Source organism: Notamacropus eugenii, chromosome 1, assembly GCF_028372415.1.
Source record: "Notamacropus eugenii isolate mMacEug1 chromosome 1, mMacEug1.pri_v2, whole genome shotgun sequence".
NCBI classification, from domain to species: domain Eukaryota; kingdom Metazoa; phylum Chordata; class Mammalia; order Diprotodontia; family Macropodidae; genus Notamacropus; species Notamacropus eugenii.
The window spans coordinates 708,833,404-708,852,865 of NC_092872.1; the positions used below are offsets into that span (position 1 = coordinate 708,833,404).

At 40.8% G+C, this 19,462-nt stretch overlaps 1 protein-coding gene across 2 annotated transcripts in view; it reads left to right on the forward strand.

Moving 5' to 3' along the window:
* The first annotated feature begins 5,979 nt into the window (after positions 1-5,979).
* Positions 5,980-19,462, forward strand: part of CYB5B (cytochrome b5 type B) — a 150,318-nt gene continuing 136,835 nt past the window's right edge. The window contains exon 1 of one of the 2 annotated variants that reach the window (XM_072636455.1): positions 5,980-6,312. In XM_072636455.1, coding sequence (XP_072492556.1) covers positions 6,154-6,312 — 159 coding nt within the window. In that variant the 5' untranslated portion in view covers positions 5,980-6,153. The remainder of the gene's footprint in view (positions 6,313-19,462) is intronic. The other variant, XM_072636454.1, reaches the window with a different exon arrangement.

The following is a 19,462-nucleotide window of genomic DNA, read 5'->3' on the forward strand; positions in this document are numbered from 1 at the left end:
CGTGTTTTGAAGCTAGGAAGACATGTGATCTTGGAACTGGGGTCCAAGCACAAGCACCCAAGCACCCCATCACCTCTGGTCACAAAGTAAATGATCAATAAATACTTTCTCTATCTAGCTGTCCTAGGAAAATGTTCAGGATTTGATTAGGCAAAAAGGAAGGCAGAGAACATACCAAAGATAGAATGGTACAATGGAGTAAGAAAGTAAACCATGGTCTATGTGACTGGGTAAACCAGTCTGACTAGAGCAGAGTGTTCAGAAAAGGGGGAAAGGTAGGTAGGAATTGGATTGTGGTATGCCTTGAATGTCAAGCAAGAAATATGGACTTTATCCTAAATGTAATGGGGAAGTTTTTGTCTTAGGGAGAGCAGTAGTGACTTATACAAAGCAATGTTTTAGGATGATTAAACTGAGAGTGCTATCAAAGGTAAATGGGAAAGGAAGCCTCCCTGAAGAGATTGTATACAGGAAACAAACTGGAATTATTATAATAATCTACATAGGAGGTAATAAGATCCCAGGCTAGGATTGATTTGAAAGACATTAAAAAGTTATAATAACTATAATAGATGATATATATACATATTATACACACAAATACAAATATATATATATATACACACACACTTTCAGGTTTATAAAAACCTTTTCTTACAATAATTTGTATGATAGATCACAACAAAAACTAAGATTCATGTACTAATGTAAGGTTTACAAAGTACTTCTTTCATAACAATTCTATGAAGTAGGTAGTATATGTATGATTATCCCTTTTTTACAGATAGGGAAACTGGAGCTTAAGAAGATGATGGACTTACCCAACCAGGAAGGTCTTGAATTCATGTCTTCTGATTCTCAAGATTGGCACACTATTTTGTCTATACCATATTGTCTCAATTGGGAATATTAGATGGCCTCTAGTCTCTTTTAACTCTGTGATTCTTGCTTCTTTATTACAAAGTGGACAGTAACAAAATGGAAGACTTGGAGAAAGTCAAGTAGGATGGTAAATGCCCTAGAAGTCATGTCATAAGGAAAAGACAAAGGGAGGGTTTTTAACCTGGAATCCATGGATAGATTTCAGGAGGCTAATGAATGAAAATGAAGATAGGCAACAAACCACTATTCTGAGAAGTGATTTATAAGGTTTCACCATATTGCCAAAGGGGTGCATGACACACAAACATGTTAAGAACCTCTGGATTAGGGGTATAGGTCTTCATTTGCCTCTGCTATTCTAAGGCATTTAAGCCAGACCAGGTCCTGTCTTTCAAAGAGAAAGGAGGGATATATAGAAGGAATGATGAATCCCTGGGTAGAGACAAAGCGTTATGTGTACAGTTTTATTTGGCTTACTCATGATTAGTGTATTCAAAAGATGCTCATCCTAGATTGGTACATTTGAAGAAGGCATGAAGCCCCTTTGGCCTTACTAAGTATGTATAAACCATGCCTCCTCTAACTTCAATTGCCACTGGAACCTCGTCTGTAGTTTGGAACAAGGCTGATTTTTTTGAATACCACCATATGTGTTGTGATTCTCAGAGACCATAGAGGACAGCTGAAAAGTGACATGTCCAGAGAAGATGACCAACAAATGTTTTGTTTAAACATATGTACCACTGGTGGTTTGTATGGTATCAAGAAACACTACAGTTTCATTTAAGGAGTATGGGGCTTCATTTTTATTGGAGATCTAGAATTGGACTAACACATCATTCCCAGCTATTACCCTACCTCCTCTCCTCTCTCTACAATTTCTCTTTTGGTGATTGTTACTTACTTCCATTATTATCTCTACCAAAGTGTCTCCCAAAGCTATATCTGAGCTCCATTGCAAAATCTGCCAGCTGCTAGGCTTTATCCACTGAATGTTTACCTGTGTTAGATATAAAAAGATTATGTTTCCACACACAGACAGCAACATAGGCTTTCTTGCAACCAAAATGCTTAGAGTCAAGAGGAAAGCAGGAAAATGTCCCAGAGACATCGGTCTCACGTAGGTTTGCAATCAAGACTAAGGCAAAGAATAAAAGAGGTTTAAAGTAGGCATGCTTAATAGCCTTATAAATATTAACTTCTCCTACCCAGGAGGAGCTAATCTCATTTTAATGCACATGCGATATATAGGGAGGGAGGGGGAACATATCAGGGGGAAACATGAAGTAGGCATACTGGAAAATTGTACACCTCAGAGTATTCAGTTAATGAAGAAATGAGGGAGGAACTTTGTGTTTCTGGACAGGGAAAAAGGTGCTTACTCTTGCTTCCATAGGGGTGTGTTGGTCTTAGCCACACACTTGCTTCTTGCAAGAACTGTAAAATAAATGAACTTGCCTCATCTACCTCTGGAGTTTTTGTCTTTCCTCTAGAAATTTTATTCCTAACACCTGGCACCTCCAACTTAACAACCAAGACTGCCTGTCATCTTTTGCCCTAAACTCACCCTCCTCCAAACTACCTTTCTGTCAAAGATACTACCATTCTTGAAATTTAAACCCTGCAGTCCCTGTCTTTAGCTAGTACTACTTTCTCTCTCCATACATCCAATGAGATGTCAAGCTCTGGTGAATCTATTACCATCTTTTGGATCCATCCCCTTTTTTCTACTAATGTTGCCATATTCCTACTTCAGGCCTTTAACCACTTACCCAGACCACTGCAATAGTCTTCTAGTTGGTCTCCCTGATTCTAGTCTGTCTCCTCTCTAAACCATAATTTACTGCTGAAAAAATAATCTTCCTAAGCCACCAGTCTCTGTTACTCCCCTACTTCAGTTGTTGTTTTTTATTGATGTTGTTCAGTTATGTCAGACTCTCTGTGACCCCATTTGGGGTTTTCTTGGCAAAGAGTTATCACTTCCTTCTCCAGATTATTTTACAGATGAGGAAATTGAGGCAAACAGGGTTAAGTGACTTGCCCAGGGTCACATAGCTAGTAAGTGTCTGATGATTCCTGTCTGGATGCTCCATTCACTTGGACTCAGTAGCTGCTTCTTTTTACTTCTAAGATAGATGCCAAAATCATCCACTGCATCCTGCATCATAACCAGTTGTCCCAACTTTTGTCTTGCCACTGGATGTCAATGACTCTGGAAGAGAGAACGAGGCTGACAAGTTTGTGCAACTCTAACTCACTGAAATTCAATTTAATTTAAATTGAGACATAATTGCATGATGTCATTGGTCCTCTCTGAAAATGAAGAACAAACAGCAACAACTTCTAAGATAAAATGTATGCTCCTTAGTCAACTATTTAGGGTTTTCCACAATGTGATTTCAACTCTCTTTTCACATTGCTTTTCTCCATATACTCTATAGACCAGGCAAGCACATATAATAACTGTTCCCTGAACTCGACACACCAGCTCCTGCCTTTGAGCATTTATAAGGGTCATCTACCATGCCTGAAATTCATTCCCCTCTCAGCTCAGAACCTAAGAATCCTTGCCTATTTTCCAGGCTTAGGTTAAGGTACCACCTTCATTAATTCCTTATTAGTTCCTTTCTATGTTCTTTTTTTAAAATTTTAAACATGAAGTTTATTTCAACAACAAAATGTTTGACTTGAAGGGGAAACTATCTAGTATCATTCTCTCCTGAGAGACAGAGATTGCCCTACATGTAAGTACAAAAAAGTTATAAAATCATCCTTAGTTTTACAATGATAAAAGAAAAACATTGAAATTTTCCAATCAAATAAGGTACTCAAGGATTTTTTTTGTGTGTTTTTTTTCTTGTTGTTGTTAAACAGTGACAGCAAAATAACTTACTGGAATATAAAGATAAAGTTGAATGAGCATGCCACTAATGGAGAAAAGGGCTATTTTCAAAGAACCAGTTTGTTTTTTTCCCCTCCCCATCTCCATTTGATGTTGATCATAACATACCATGTTCATTTAGTTAAAAAAAATTTACATTATGCCTGTGCACATAGACCAGTTACTTTATGTACAATAAAGAAATTGAGGAAATGACTCAAAGAAGAGAGAAAACTATACTGCAGTAGTCAGGATGTGGATGAACCAAATCTTGGTTTTCTAATTGTGAATGTATTGTTTTCCTTAGGAGCAGAGTTCTGGAGTAGAGTTGTAGATTCTCTTTTTAGTAAGTCTTTTTAGTACTGTCTGCTGCTGGAATACATCAATTGTATCTTCATCCTCCATTTCCAGCTGTGCAGGCGTGTCTGTTTCATTGATTGGTTGCCTATCAAATCTTAATCTAATCTAATGCAAGACATTGACAAACCTTGTAGTTCACAATAGGCTTTCATTAGTTTACTAAGTGATATTTTGATCCTTAATTGAACACCCAACCATCTTGCCCTGTCACCTTCAAATTAACGTGGTCGTTGTTTTCTCTCTTGACTCCTTCCTTCGGCTTTCGTCGGCCATGGCTAGTCCAGGGGTCTCCTCAACCACTTCTTCACAAAAGAGGCACCAGGATGGCACTCCAAGAGAAGGGGGAGGGAGAAGCAGCAGTGGTAGGAGAAGGAGGAAGATGATGGTGGTGATGGTGAAGGAGAGGAGAAGGAGGACGAGGATGACGAGGAAGAGTCTTTTGTATTTTATCGGTGTATGTCACATTCCCAAATAAAATGCAAGCTCTTTGGGGGCAAGGACTAATTTTATCTTCATACCCCCAGAATCTAGCATTGTAAGGCACAGAGTAGCCTCTTAAAAATGTTCAGCAAAATAGAGATAATAGTATTTGTATTCATCTACTTAGAAAACCCCAAAATAGGGTCAAGGAAAGTCAGACACGATTTAAAACGACTCCACAAAAACAACTTCATAGAGCTGTTGAGGAAGGCACTGTACAAAACTTTAAAGCACCGATTTAAATGGAATGGGAAAAGACGAAGACAAGACATATAACTCCAGGTCTGGGAAGACCCTTTTCTGATGCAGGTCTGTAAGTCATCATCCCAGAGCTGCATTTTAATAGTTTTAATATCATGGACCTCTTTGGCAGTTTAGTGAAGCCCATGGACCCTTTCTCAGAGCAGTGGTTTGCAGTTTAATTTTTATTAATTTAATTTTATTAAATTAATAATAAATTATTTTTATTAATTATAATTAATAAATTATTTATTAATGTTTAATTTCAATGAGAGGATTGTGAAAATAAGGATGTAATATTTTTCTCAACTAAGAGTGTGGACTCCCTGAAATCTAACCATAGACCTCGTGGATCCCAAGTCATGGATATTTGTCTGAGATTTGTCAAGAGCACAGGATCACACAGCCACGACGAAAGGTGAGACTTTGAACACAGGTCTTTCCAGGTGCCTATCACCTAGGGCTTGATCCTTCATTATCGTTAATTAGTATATTACTCTAAAGGAAAACACAGCCACCTTCACCCCCAATTTAGGGAGGAGGCTGATGCCAAGCTCAGCAGGGATTCTCCCTCCACGTGGGACCTACGGTTTTAGGGTCACAGACACAGTCTTCTTCCAAGGGTCAGAGCTAGGCGTCTGTCACCGGTGTTTTCTCGGATCATCGCGCAAGGGCCCGAGGGACGGGGCGTTGGTTGCTGGGGGAGACCCCATGCACAGGCCCCCTGGGACGCGGAGTGCAGGAGGAGCCTCAGCAGAGGAGAAGCGGCCAGCTCAGGTAGAGCCGGTACCTTTTCTCCGCATTCTTCATCCAGTCTATGGTCCGGGGCGGGGGGGGGGTGGGGGGGGGGGGTGGTCTCAGAATCACGGCTTTCCATTGGTCTGATGGGAGACCCCGGGCACGCCTATTGGTCCTGATGGAGGCCGCAGCATCAGGCAGTGCAGGTGGGCTCCTTTTCCTCATCCCTTATCCCCGTAACATTCTACGCGCTGTCTCAAAATCGCAGCTTCCTATTGGTCGCCTGGCAGACACCGGGGTGCTCCTGATTGGCCATCTGGAAGTGGAGTCAGAAATACGACTGAAAGCCGAGGTTCTGCCGCTGTCCTCCCGGGTTAGCGGCGAAAGCTCAGCCTCGCGTTTGATTGGTGGAGAGAAGACAGACCACCGCCTCCAGGCACGTCCATTGGCTGTGCTCCGAGGCCTCCGAAGTCGGGGTGGTCGGTCGGATACGGAAACCGGCCCGGCGGGAGAGCGAGAATCTGGCCACCTGAAGTCGGGCTCGCAGCCGAGGGGAGGCGCTTCTGATCTCGATGGCGGCCGAGGGCGGCTGCGGCGGCATGGAGGGGAAGGAGCCCGAGGCCAAGGTCACCTACTACCGGCTCGAGGAGGTGGCGAAGCGCAACTCGGACAAGGACGTGTGGATAGTGATCCACGGGCGAGTCTACGACATCACCCGCTTCCTTAGCGAGGTGGGGCCCGGGGCGGGCTGGGGGGAGGGGGCGGAGGAGGGCCCCTGCCGGGTGGCCCGGCTCGGCGGGAGAGTCCGAGGCTTGGCGGGCCGCGCCAAGGGGCCTGGGGCCCGAGCGGCTGCCCACCCTCTCCGGGACTGCCCAATGCCAACGGCTGCCCCCTAGGCGCGTCTCCCCGGCTTTGGTGAGGGGAGGCCCTCGGGGGGTTTCGGGGGCCGGGCTGGACGTGGTGCAGGGGGAGCCGAGTTCGAGTCCTGCCGCAGCCCTTGGGACCTGGGCGTCGGCCTCCGTGTGCTGAAATCAGCACCCCTGAGATGGACGAGCCTCGGGGCCCCAGCCTGCTCGGCCTTGTCATGCTCCCTGAGTTTAGTAATGAGAGTAACTAAGATCTGTAGAGCACCCGCTCCGTGCCTGCTGCTGTGCCAGGCGCTTCACAGGTAGCTCATTCGCTGCTCACAGCTCTGTGCGAGATAGGTGCCATTATCGTTCTCTTTTTTACAGGTGAGGAAACTGAGGCAGGCATAGGGTGCATGAGTTGCCCAAGGTCATACAGCTAGGACCTGTCAGAACTCAGGGTCTTCCTGACTCCAGGCCCAGCCCTCTATCTCCATCAGTTCAAATCCTACTTCAAAAGTTAGCTGTGTCATGACCCTGGGGAAATCTCTGAATCCTCCTTCCCAGCCTCAGTTTTCTCATCTTTTCAGATTTTATTTTATTTTACAGTCAGGATCATAATAGACGAGTTCAAATCCTGCTTCAGGCACCTGCTTGCTATGGGCAAGTCACTGAGTTTCCTCGTGTATAAAATGGGGATTAATAGTAGAACGGGAGTTTAAATTCAGCTTCAGAAACTTATTAGTAGCAGGGTACCCTCTTGGGCAAGTCTGAAGCCTTCATCTGTAAAATGGGTATAATAGCACTCAAGCTGACCTACCAAGGAACGACATGCATTCCACTTGTTTCCTTCAACTGATTTATCATCTGTGTGCTGGTGGAGGAATAGCTTCCCTGAGCCCTGCTTTTATTTCCTATAGAATGGAAATAATCATACATGTAATTTACCTACCTCACTGGGTTTTTGTGAATAGTAAATGAAGAGGCACCATGTGGTTGTCAGGAATTAATAATGTCAACATAAAAAACGTTCAGCCTCTGTAATGTATAAGGCAATGTGCTGAAAGTTGGAAATACAAAAAATCTTTTAAAAGCAGTCTTTACTCTTCAGAGAGCTTATCTTCTAGGGCCACATGCCAGTCACTGTGCTAAGTGCTTTGCGATTGTTATTTGGTCTTCAAAATAAGCATGCTAAGTAGATACTGTTATTATCCCCATTTTACAGGTGAGGAAAAAGAGAGATCAGATAGTACTCTGGGGAAAAAATTGGAGAAGGGGTCATTTTCATTTGGAAAGATGATAGAAGGATAACAATATTTTTGGAAGTTAATTTAGACACTGTTTTATAATGAAAGCTCTCTAGGGTCTTCCTCTTCTCTTTCTGTAGCAGGAATATTCGAAACTTTTTCTGGCAATTTGGTTAAGCTGTGGGAATGCTCTTTCTAACTCTTGATTCTAGAAAAATTTCAGTACTTAAATTTTATAGTGAAGAACATTCGGCATATTTTTACATAGTAAATTAACTTTTGGACATTAACTTCCTATTATTTACTGTTTAACATCCTTATATAATGTCCTATTCTTGAAAATGTTTTTACATTATTTCATTTCTGCAATAACTTAGGAAGCAGATTTGTTTCCATTTAATAGATGAGGAAACTGGGTTTAAGGTTGTATATCTGGTTAATGATGAAACTTGGATATGTTTTCTAATTTACCTGTTAGTGATTTTATATTTGTTGTAGCAGTTTTCATAGGTGATTTTGGGGGAATACCTTGTAGAAGTTAAAAATGATACAAGGTTTCCCCAAAGATGCAAAGAAGTCTTACAAAATCCCAGGACCATTTCTTTTGCTCTTTCTTGGTGCTAGTGATCTCATTTACAGCATGTCTTTTAGATTGAAAAATGATTTATAATTTACTCTTTGTGGTTTGGCTTTCCTTAGAGTCCCAGCGTTGGGGAACCTGTGACCCAAGGCCACATTTGGCCTGAGGCCACATTTGGCCTTCTATGTCCTTGGATGCTGTCTTTGGACTGAATCCAAATTTTACAGAACAAACCCTTTTAGGCAGGGGATTTGTTCTGTGAAGTTCTGTGGAAACACCCTACCTTATACCTATTCCTGCTCTGGTTGACTCTGTGATTGGGGAAGGAACTCTTAAGTCTCTTAATTCAGCCCAGGACAGGCCACTGTTAGCAGACGCTGGTATAGGAAGCTAGTTAGGCTTTTTGGGATAGACCTTGAGGATCATCTAGTCCACATGTGGCCTGGAGGCTGCAGGTTCCCCACCCATGATTAGTCTAACTAAACCTTTTGTTTTTACAGTTGAGGAAATTGATACCCAGAGAGCTTGTGCAAAGACAGTGGCAGCTGGCATGAAAATTCAGGTCTCCAGATGAGCAATCCCATGTGTTTTTTACTATACTGATTTCCTTAGGTCTTTTTTAATGGCTCTTCCCTATGATTCTAGCTAGTCTTGCTTAAGACTTGGATTCAAATTCTGTCTCTCTTAGCACCTGGGTGCTCTTAGGCAAGGAGCTTAACTTTGCTGGGCCTCAGTTTCTTTATCTGTGAAATGAGAGCCATGGGCTAGATGACCTCTGAGATATTCCCAGTTCTATTTTGGTAATCCTAAGAATGGGTAATTGGTAGCTTCTGTCTAACCTAAACAACATGCTAACATTTTACTCAGAAGTTTTATTAAAGAGGTCAGAAGCCAGATGTTAAGGTGTTAAGAAGAGAGGGAGAGGAGAGAACGTGGGGCACCTATTACCAATGAGGACTTTAGTGAGAAAGGGCAGAAGAGCCATAGGATGACACTTATCAGGGATAGAAGGATCAAGGGAAGGTTTTTTTGAGGCTGTGGGAGACATGAGCCTATTTGTAGGCAGTAGGGAAGGAGCCAGTAGGCAGAGAAAGATGGAAATAAATGATACAGTGCTAATGACAGAAGGGCCATTTGTTTGAAGAGACAGGAAGGAAAGGGATCCCTTGAGTAGGTAGAAGATTAGCTTCAGTAAGGAGGAAGGCCATCTTATGGTGTGAAGGAGGAGAGAGGGACAGAGGACATCAGAATGATAGATGAAACATGCAAAAAAGTTTCAAATTTTATTTTGTGAGGACATGATAATGAGAGTATGTAATGATACCTATAGGTAAATCTATTAAAATGTACTTTGCACAAAATACTCATTTACAAAAATTTATTAAATTGAAAATGAAATGAAAGTGAAAAATGAGAATTTATCTTGGTGATTGACTATTATATAATTTAATTCTCAAAGATTTTTGTCATAAAATGGAATGTAACCTTAAAAGGTCAACCAATCTAGCTTCCTTTCAGTCATCCCCTCCCTTTCCCTAAATTCCAAGCTGTCCTTATCCATTGCTTTCTCGGTTGCTTTTAAATATACTCAAATCTGCCTCATCCTTTACCTTCTTTACTCACTTTACCATGGAGCTATTATCTTAGATCTCCCCTGAAGTCCCAGAAATAAGCTGTGTACATTTATTACCTTCTCATTCCTCAGAGCTGAGATGAGAGGAAGGTCCTCTGGAAGATAGAACTTTAGTTGGAATTTAAAGGAAGCCAGGGAGATCAGCAGTTGCAGTGGAGGAAAGAGAGTATTCCAGCCAGAGAGCATGCCCAGAAGTGAAAAATGGAGTGTCCTGTTTGTGGAAGGTCCAAGAGGCTAGGGTCACTGGATCTAATCGTATGTGTCAGGGAGCAAAGCTCTAAGAAGACTGGAAAGTGGGGGGTGGGGTGGGGCTAGCTTATGAATGACTTTGAATACCTTGCAACATTTGCTTCTGGATATGATAGGGAGCCACTGAAGTTGATTGACTAGGAGGGTGACATGTCAGATCTGTGCTTTAGTGGCTAAATGGAGGATGGACTAGAGTGGGGAGAGACCTGAACCAGGCACACCCACCACTAGGAGGCTACTGCAGTAGTGAGGACTGTGTCAGAGGAGAGAAGAGGGAAATTAATCTCTTGTAGAAGATTAAGAGGTGAAATTGATAGACCTTGGTAACGTCTTAGATATGGGGGAGGTGGGATGAGAAATAATGAGGAATCCAGGATGACCCCTAGCTTTTGTGCTTGAAGGATTGAGAGGATGGTGTTGCTTGTGACAGGAATAACACAGAATGGGTAGAAGAGGATTTAGGGGGAAGATAATAAGTTCCATTTTGACCATGTTGAGTTTAAGATGTCTACTGGATATCTAGCTTGAGATGTTTGAAAAGCAGTTGGAGATGTAAATAAAGTTGGAGGTCAACAGAGAGATTGGGACAGGATAGGTAAATCTGAATCAGCTGCACAGAGATGGTAATTAAACTGATGAAATCACAAAGTGAAGCACTATGGAGGGAGGAAAGAAGAGGGCCCAGAACAGGACCATGTGGGACACCTGTGGTTAGAGGGTATGATCTGGAGGAGGATCCAGCAAAGAAGACTGAGAAGGAGCGGTCAGTCAGAAAGGTAGGAAGAGAACCAGGAGATGTATTGAGTAGGAGGGGATGATCTGCAGTGTCAGGGGCTGCAGAGAGGTCGAGGAGAATGAGGATTGAGAAAAAGCCATTGGGTTTGGTAACTAAGAGACCATTGATCACTTTGAAGGGAACAGTTTGAGGCACTAGGGAAGGAGCCAATAAGTAGGCAGAGTAAGATGGAACATAATGATGGAGCACTCGTGAGAGAAGAGCCATCTGTTGGCAGAGACAGGAAGGAAGGACTTTCTCCTTTTCTCTGTGAGCTCATCAACTGCCAGGGATTTGTCCTGATTTTATGCACATAATTCTCAAATCTAAATATTCAATCTCCATCTCTCTTCTGAGTTCCAGATCCATATCTCCAATTGCCTATTTGACATCGCCACATGTCTGTTTCCATAGACATTTCTAACCCAGCCATTCTCACAATCAGTCATTAAGCATTTGTTAAGCACCTACTGTGTGTGCCTGGCACTATGCTAAGTACTAGGGATACAAAGACACAAGGCAAAGTCCCTGGCCGAAGGAGCCTTTCGTCCTAATGAAAGCTCTACGTGATGGATTCAAAATTAGTACCAGCTAGTTTGGGGAGGGAGTGAGCCAGCAGCTGAGAGGATCAAGAACAGTTATTTGTAGAAGTCTGCGCTTAAGCTCGGTAGTGGGATTCAACCTGGATATGGCCATGCTTGTTTTCATCCAGCTTTCCAACCTAAAAGTTGCTCTTAACTCTTTGCTTTCATTCACCTTCCTCATCCAGGCAGTTTTAAGTCTTATCAGTGCCAACTCTACCTCATCTCTTGCATCCATCTCCTTCTCTAACACCACAGCTAACCTCATAATGGCCCACATCACCTCTCACCTGGCTTGTTATAGTAGCATTCTCAGTGGTCTCCACCATCCAGGCAGTCCCCTCTCTGATCTTCTTCTCTTCACAGCTACCAAGCTTCCATGGTGCCCTGTTGCCTTTAGGATAAAGTACAAATTCCTCTGTTGAGAATTTAAACACTTCCTGATTGGATTCTAGCCTGTATTTCGAGGCTGATTATATCGTGCTCTCTGCACTGCAGCCGTTCATCACAGGAAGCATTCCACCTCTCACCTCCGTTCCTTTGCCCAGGCTATTCCCCAGGCCTGAAGTGCTCCATCTTCCCATGGCCACTTCTTTCTTAGAATCTCTAGGCCCTTTTGGGGCTTGGCTGCAGTGCCACTGCCTTCAGGAGACCTCTCCTGATTTTCTTAGGTGTTGGTTTTCCCTGTCACAGTGTATTTTTAGTACATAACTTGCATTTACCTATCTGTGAACGTGCTGTTGTATCCCAGTAGAATTCAGGGTTCTTGAGAACAGGGACTGTTTTTATCTCATTTTTGGGTTGGTATTCCTAGCACCAAGTCTCGTGGCTGTCATACCAGGCACTTAATAATTGCTTGTCCATTGACTAGTTTTCCATTTCCCAGACCTGCTGGGCTGGATGTTCTTCACCTTTTTTATTGCATAGACCTCTGGCAATCAGTCTCATGTAAACTAGGGCACCTCTTCTCAGAATTGTGGTTAGAGAAGGTGATTAAAATACATAGAATTACAAAGAAGGAGAATTATATTAAAACATAGGTATCAAAAATTTTTGAAAAGCCAAGTGTATAGACCCTGTGATAAACTATCTAGGATGGTGGTAGTTATTTTCTGAAGACAAGGCCTCCAGGGATGGAAATTTTACAGCTTCTTTTAGAAACTTACTCTAGTTCTTAATCTTTAATAAGCAAGTCTAAAGGAGCTGGACACAGCAAGCCCTGAGCAGTGTCAGAATCAAGTGGCCATGTCTTAACAGATAGGAATGATTGGTTATTGACTTGGAAGCCATTTCAGAGTTCTTTGTGTGCAGTCAGTCTGTTGACAAGTGAAAGCAAAGGTCAAAGTAGTGCCAGCTTTAGAAAGAAGGAAAGAGGATGAGCATATACTGCCTGCTGTTGGGAGGCCAGCCCATCCTGTTTGAACAAACTGTTGACACTGAGAAATGGGAAGTGCATTAAGGAAGAGACCTGGCTTCTGATGGTAACTATTTCTTATCGAGGGTCATAGGATTGTAGATTTTTGAGACGGAAGTGACCTTGGAGATCATCTGCTATTTAGGTCATGTCTTTTTACTGACTGAGGTCACCTATATAACTTAAGTAGCAGGGTTAGGATTTGAGCTCAAGTCCTCTGACTTCACATCTAGCAAGCGAACCCTCTTTCTAGGGCACCAGGAGTTCATGACAGTGAGTAGGCCTAGAGAACCCAGAAACAGCCTCAGCCAGCAGACACAAGCTCCTTCAACCAGAAGCAGTATATTATGGGATGTATATCACTTTGGAAGAACTTCAGAAGGCGATGGAAGAAAAAGCAAATTTGCAGAAAACTGTTAGCGAGCTGTTTTCCTCAAAGCTTTCGCACTAGAGATGACAGCTGAAAGGAGGGCAACAGGTAGCGTCTGAATGAAGCTGAAGTGTCAGGATTTCTGCACTGTTCTCCTTAATCACAGTGGAATCATGGCCTGCATCGTGTGTGCTGTTTGAAGAGGAGAAAATAGCACTCAGGATTTCAAACTGACAAGGACTGGAGCTGACCAAGACCTCCTTTTTGGAGGTGACACAATTTTGAAGGCAGTCAATATGGATTTTTAGTATAGCTGAAAGAAAGCAAGATATCAGAAGAATGGGGGAAATTGTGGACTGTATTATTACTATCCCCCAAAAGTGACTAAGGTATTGTTATATTTGAAAATAAAGGTAAATTGAGAGACAGTGGTCTGAGCATGATCAGTTAGGCTAGCAGTAACCAGCAAATTGAGTTGATGGCCTCAGTGACCAGAAACCCTGAGGTAGGGCTCACCAGCCTTAATATAGTTTTGGAGAGTACAGAGTTAGGTAGGTGGGGAAGAATACTATTGGTTACAGGGTAGACAACCTTCTGGGGGTAGAGACAACAGGGTTGGTTATAGTAAAGAAAAGGGGCTTGTGGAGTACACCTCCTTTGTGGGGCTAGTGACCACTCTTCTCAGACAATTAAGGAATGTTATTCATTCGTTCATTCATTTATCTGTTAGTTTACTTTTTGGTACCTGTACATATTTTGCAGACTTTGTTACTACAACTGAGTTAGCAGACTCCCTGGCGTCTAGAAAGGTTTGTTAGGGAGGTAAGACCCTCCTTAATTATGCAATGGACAATATGTCTTTGGTGTTTGATCAGAAGTTAACTTGTATCTTTAAACTAACTCAGGAAAAGCAGACACAATTATAAAATTAATACAGCATAATCAGTTAAACTTATACTGTAGAAACTATTGGTAATATTAATTTTTATATTTTCAATTTTATCAGTAATAATGATTCATATGCCTACTTTCTCACCTCTCTAACAAAGAATTTTATGAGAATGGTCCACACCTTCATTGATGTTACCCTTGATGAAAGTGTAAGGGTAGCCCACATAACTTTTTCAGGGGTACTGAACTTCCTTATGATTGCCAAATCCACTTTTTAATACCACATTCTCCAGAATTTATCACACATGCAGTGCCTACTGATACAATATATTAGTAAAATTAAAATTTCCTTCAGAGTTCACAAAAGTAAATGTGTAGAAGAAATTTAAATAATTAAACTTTCTAATGATGTATTTGTGATTTTGTAGCATTTATGCTTCTGAAATTATTAAAAGCTTAAAACTTCAATGAAGGCTTCGATTTCATTGTAAAAAAATTATGAAAAACAATAATTTCAACAAAACAATTAAGGAATAAAATTGTACCTAAAGCCATGAACTCTAGTGTATTTACATTTACTGAAGAGGCACATTCATGCCTACCCATTTTGTGCAGCTCTTGTTCAAGCTTTCCCATGACCCTTTACAGGGGGGTTCATCTGTAGGGTGTGTGGAACCTTCCATAAGTGGAAGCCAGTGGAGCTTACCTCCTTGATCTTTTCCCTACTCATATGTGTCTCTGACACCTTTTCTCACTTGAAGCCCCGCTTTGATGATGTACTCTACGCTGCTTATGTCCACCCACATGTGCTTTGGCTGATCCTCTCTTGGATTTTTTTGGAGGCTGTAGTAGCCTTTTCTTTAGAAAACTTGCTAGGTCCTTTCTCCGGTAAGAGACTCCACTGAGTTGCAGAGTTCCTCTCCATGGTATTCAGAAGATTAAAAAGCATCCTCTTGGACCCATTTCCAGTGGGAAAATCCACACTCGAGTATTTCAGTGGATCCATAGATAGATATCATGGTTTGCGTATCGATTGACACCTTTCTTAGGCGGTTTTTGTCCAGCAGGTTGGAGACCCTCTAGTTTTCTGGCAGCCATTGAAACAGAGCAATTCTTGTGTACGTTAGACATGGAAATGTATAATGTGGCTAATGGGAGAGCAAGGAGCCAAACTTTTGATAGTTTTGATATATCTAAGCTACAGTCTTCAATTACATGGAACAAACAGTGTAAGATTTTAAATGATCCCTTTTGCCCTCCAAGAGAAAGGAGGTCCACTTTCCTGTGGACCCTTGGAGAAGTTTCTCTTCCTTGCTCAAATTGATTCAACATTAATATTCAGTAGAAGGTTTTAGAAGAACATTTAAGTTGCATTATTTCATTGTAAAAAAAAATTATGAAAAACAATAATCCTACCAAAAACAGCTAAGAAGTAAATTCATATGTAAAGCCATAAACTCTAGAGTATTTGCATTTACTTAAAAGGAATATGTGCATTATGCATACTTAGTAATTTTGTTATTGTGAATCTTTCACCCACTGACACAGATCACAATCTGTATAACATGATAGATGTCTTTCGTCATTGGGGCCAAAGATCTGATCACCCTGTAGCCAACGTGGTGATGAGCCTCTGAACTTAACCCAAGCTTCTCTTGGGACAACAGATGCACAATTCATCACAAGGCCTGCACTCAGAACCTTTCTAGCTCTTGGTCAGACTTTCTAGTCACATGTGCCCTCGAGGACGCAGATTTCTCACCGCTGTTAGAGCTTGTCCTTAGAGCTTGTCCTTTGCTAGCCTAGTCTTTCAGAATCCAAGATCGTCTTCACACCAGTCTGAGGTATCAGAGTCGAACTTTAGTGCCTGATCTGGTAATCCATAAGCAAAAATTGAAATGTTCCAGACAATATTAGCACATATGTATGTATACACATAGATTTGTACGTATATAATGTACACTTAAACTCTTATCTCCCTGGCAGTCCTGTGACATGTAGGTAGAACAAGTATTAACTCCAATTAGTTGTGAGACTGAGGCCTTGAGAACTTGTGAGGTACTACAGATGGTACAGTCAGGTCTGAAATCCATGTCTTCTGATTCCAAGTCAGGCATTGTTGTTTTGATGTTATTTGGTATGTAAATGTCTTTTTACTATTACTCTGTGTTGCCTTAAGAGTACAATACCCTTATAAGTTCATAGATTTAGAGGTGAAAGGGACCTCAGAGGGCACTTTGTTCACCCCTTATTAGGGATTCAGACAAGTGAGATGACTTACCTGTGGTCAGAAAGGTAGGAAAAAGGCAAAGCTGGGATTCAAATCCCATCATTCCACGGCACTCAACTTCTGCCATTTCTGTACTGTCCAGAGATTTGCCTTTTCTTAGAGGTGAGGAGTCATTTTGGAAATGAAAACTTGTCAAAGATTTAAAAAAATTTTTTTTTTAAGTATAAAAAGATTATAGCCACTTGTTCCTTATTCCTCTAAACATTTCCAGCATCAAAGACATTTGAATAAATTGATCAGGCATTATTTCTGTTACATAAACCATGTCTCTTCCAATGGATTGATTAAGTACTTAGTGATCCGTTTCTTCGGCCCCCCCCCCCCCCCCCCTTTTGAAAAGGGTTTGCCATCTTCTTCTAGCATACTATTCCCATGATCTCTTTGGCAATCTACCTGTCTTCCTACAGAGTGCTCATTTGCAATGACAGGTTACATATTTTGGCCCACAGTTCAACAATTTCACCCCTGAGTTCCTTCAGAGTACTCGAGTGATTGCCATTTGGCACTTTGGTAAGGGTCTCTGCTTTGTTGCTTAGGTCTGTAACATTCTAAGCGTTTGATAGTATTTGATCTAGTAATCTCAGTCTGTTTTGTTTTTGAGACCAGATATTCAGACTTTCTCTGTGAATGGGGAAAGTCTTGGAAACCTGTCAATTCTGAGTATTGTAGTTCTGGAGAGAAAACATTTTCTCTCTGCCCTGAGAGAGATTCTTGATGGAGTTTGTACACAGACTCACAGGGTAACCAATAGATGGTGCTGTGAAGCAGGGTTTGTCTGTATGGGTAAATGTATAACATTTACACAGAAATTTTCTAGTCCTTTTATTTTTCTAGTAAGAAAGACGTTTATCCTAGGATTGATGATGTCAGTTCTTAAAGTGCTAATCCCCTTTAAGATGATTCATCCCAGTGCTTTCTGTAGAGTTTGTAGCCTGGAAGGATGCTAACCATTTATCCTTATTGTGACATTTTAGTTTCTGGAGCAGTTATGAAAAAATTAGGGGCATTTCCTAATTCCCATATGTCTTTTGTCCAAGATAAACTGTTAGCCCAAGAGATGTTTTATAGTCGTTTTGACTGCTTGACTCAGTGAGTCAGAAAGAATGTTTCTGTCACCAAACAGTGACTGTTTGGTCTTTCACAATTATCAGTCTTGATTACAGAATAATTTATTTCTAAGATTTTATTTATACTATTGTATAACCTGTTGCATAATGTTAGCTGAGACAAGGCCATCAGGTTAAAAAAATGTTTGCAGATCGACCAGGATTTTGGGGAAAAAATGCAGATCCTAGAAGGAAAGGGGGAAGCAACAATGTCTGCATTAAGGGAGTGGTAATAATGTCATAGTGTAGGCTCAGTCTGCATGGTATAAAATATACTTTTAGATAATCTGCCAAGGTTTGAAAATTATTGGAAAGGCTGAATCATTGATGGCAGCCCCCAAGTTGTTTTTTTTTTCTCTTAGGGATTCAGACAAAAGTGCTGTTTTCTTGTTGCCTTTGGGCTTTCCCCCCTTACATTATCACCGTAAAAATAGTTTTGTAAATTCACCTTTATTTTTAGAAACACTAGGAAGGAATATTTGTTATTGTATATTAAAAACCAAAGAATTTTAAATCACTTAAATTTAATATTAGTTGAATAAAATAACAAAAACTCTTGAATACATTTTAAAGCAACTTTTCTGCTATTTTCTTTGTTTTCTCTTCTGTTAATTGTCTATTTTTCTTCTGTATAACCTATTTTGGTATATAGAAATAATTATGAATAAATTATATATATAATGTGGTAGTTTTCCATAATCTGTTTTCTGTATTTGGTATCATTTTTATTCATCTTTGTATGCTTCTTTGTATTCAGATTTGTCATTTTTAATGGCCCTGTGGTGTTGTTATGTGAACATAACACAGTTCGTCTGATTGTTTTCCTAAGTTTGGACTTTGAGGTTGTTTCTAGCTATTACAAATAATGCTGCTATAAACACCTTTGTAATATTGGGAGGGTTTTTTTTCCTTTTCGCAGATATATTTTTGACTGCTATTCACATTTCTATAGTATTTCAGGGTTTACTTGGCAGTTTTTTCACAACAGCCTGGTGAAGCAGGTAAATGAACTAAGTCGTGACCAAGGACAAGTCATTTTCTAAACCTCATCTCTAAAACAGATAGTATACTTCAGAGCTGAAACTTGATAACCTGTCATAGATCATTGAGTCAAGGATCTTGGTCACATTTTAATCCTATAACCACTGCTATTGCCACAGGAAATGATTAGACTGTCTCTTTCTTCTATTTATAATCTCAGTAATTTTTACATATGTATATGTAGATATATATATATATATGGATATATAGATATAATGATATAAAATACACACACATACACACATCCTTCCCTGGCTCTCACTCCCCCGGATGTGTGTCTCTTCCTGTTAGAACTAAGCTCCTTGAGGGTGGGGACTGCTTTTTGCTTTTGTATCTGTATCCCAGGCACTTAGCACAGTTTTAGGCACACAGTAAGCACATAAATACTTTTTCATTCCTTTGTTCTACTCAATAATTTTTTTATGTGTGTTTGACTTGAGAATTTTCAAACTTTACGGCACTTTCTTGTAAGGAATCTCCATCAGATTCATAGATATTAGTGTGGTATAAAGCTACAGCTAAATGAAAGGAAAGATTTTGAATAAAACTTAACAAACATTTTAAAAGTGCCTCCTTTTGTGGTGGTGTCTCCCGTGTTGAAGGGGATACAAAGATGCTTTCCAGGTCAGTGTTGGTCATTCCTGTGATTCAGCCTCTTTTCAGTGTGGAGCTTGTTTTGCATTATTGTCATCATTATGTGAATTGTTCTCCTGCCTCAGCTCCTTTTACTCTAAGACAGTTCATTAGTATATCTTTCCTCGCAGTCATCATTTCTTACTACACAATAATATTTTGTTATATTCATATGCTACTTTCCAGTTAGAAAGATTATTTTGGCAACATTATGAAAGAAGGATTA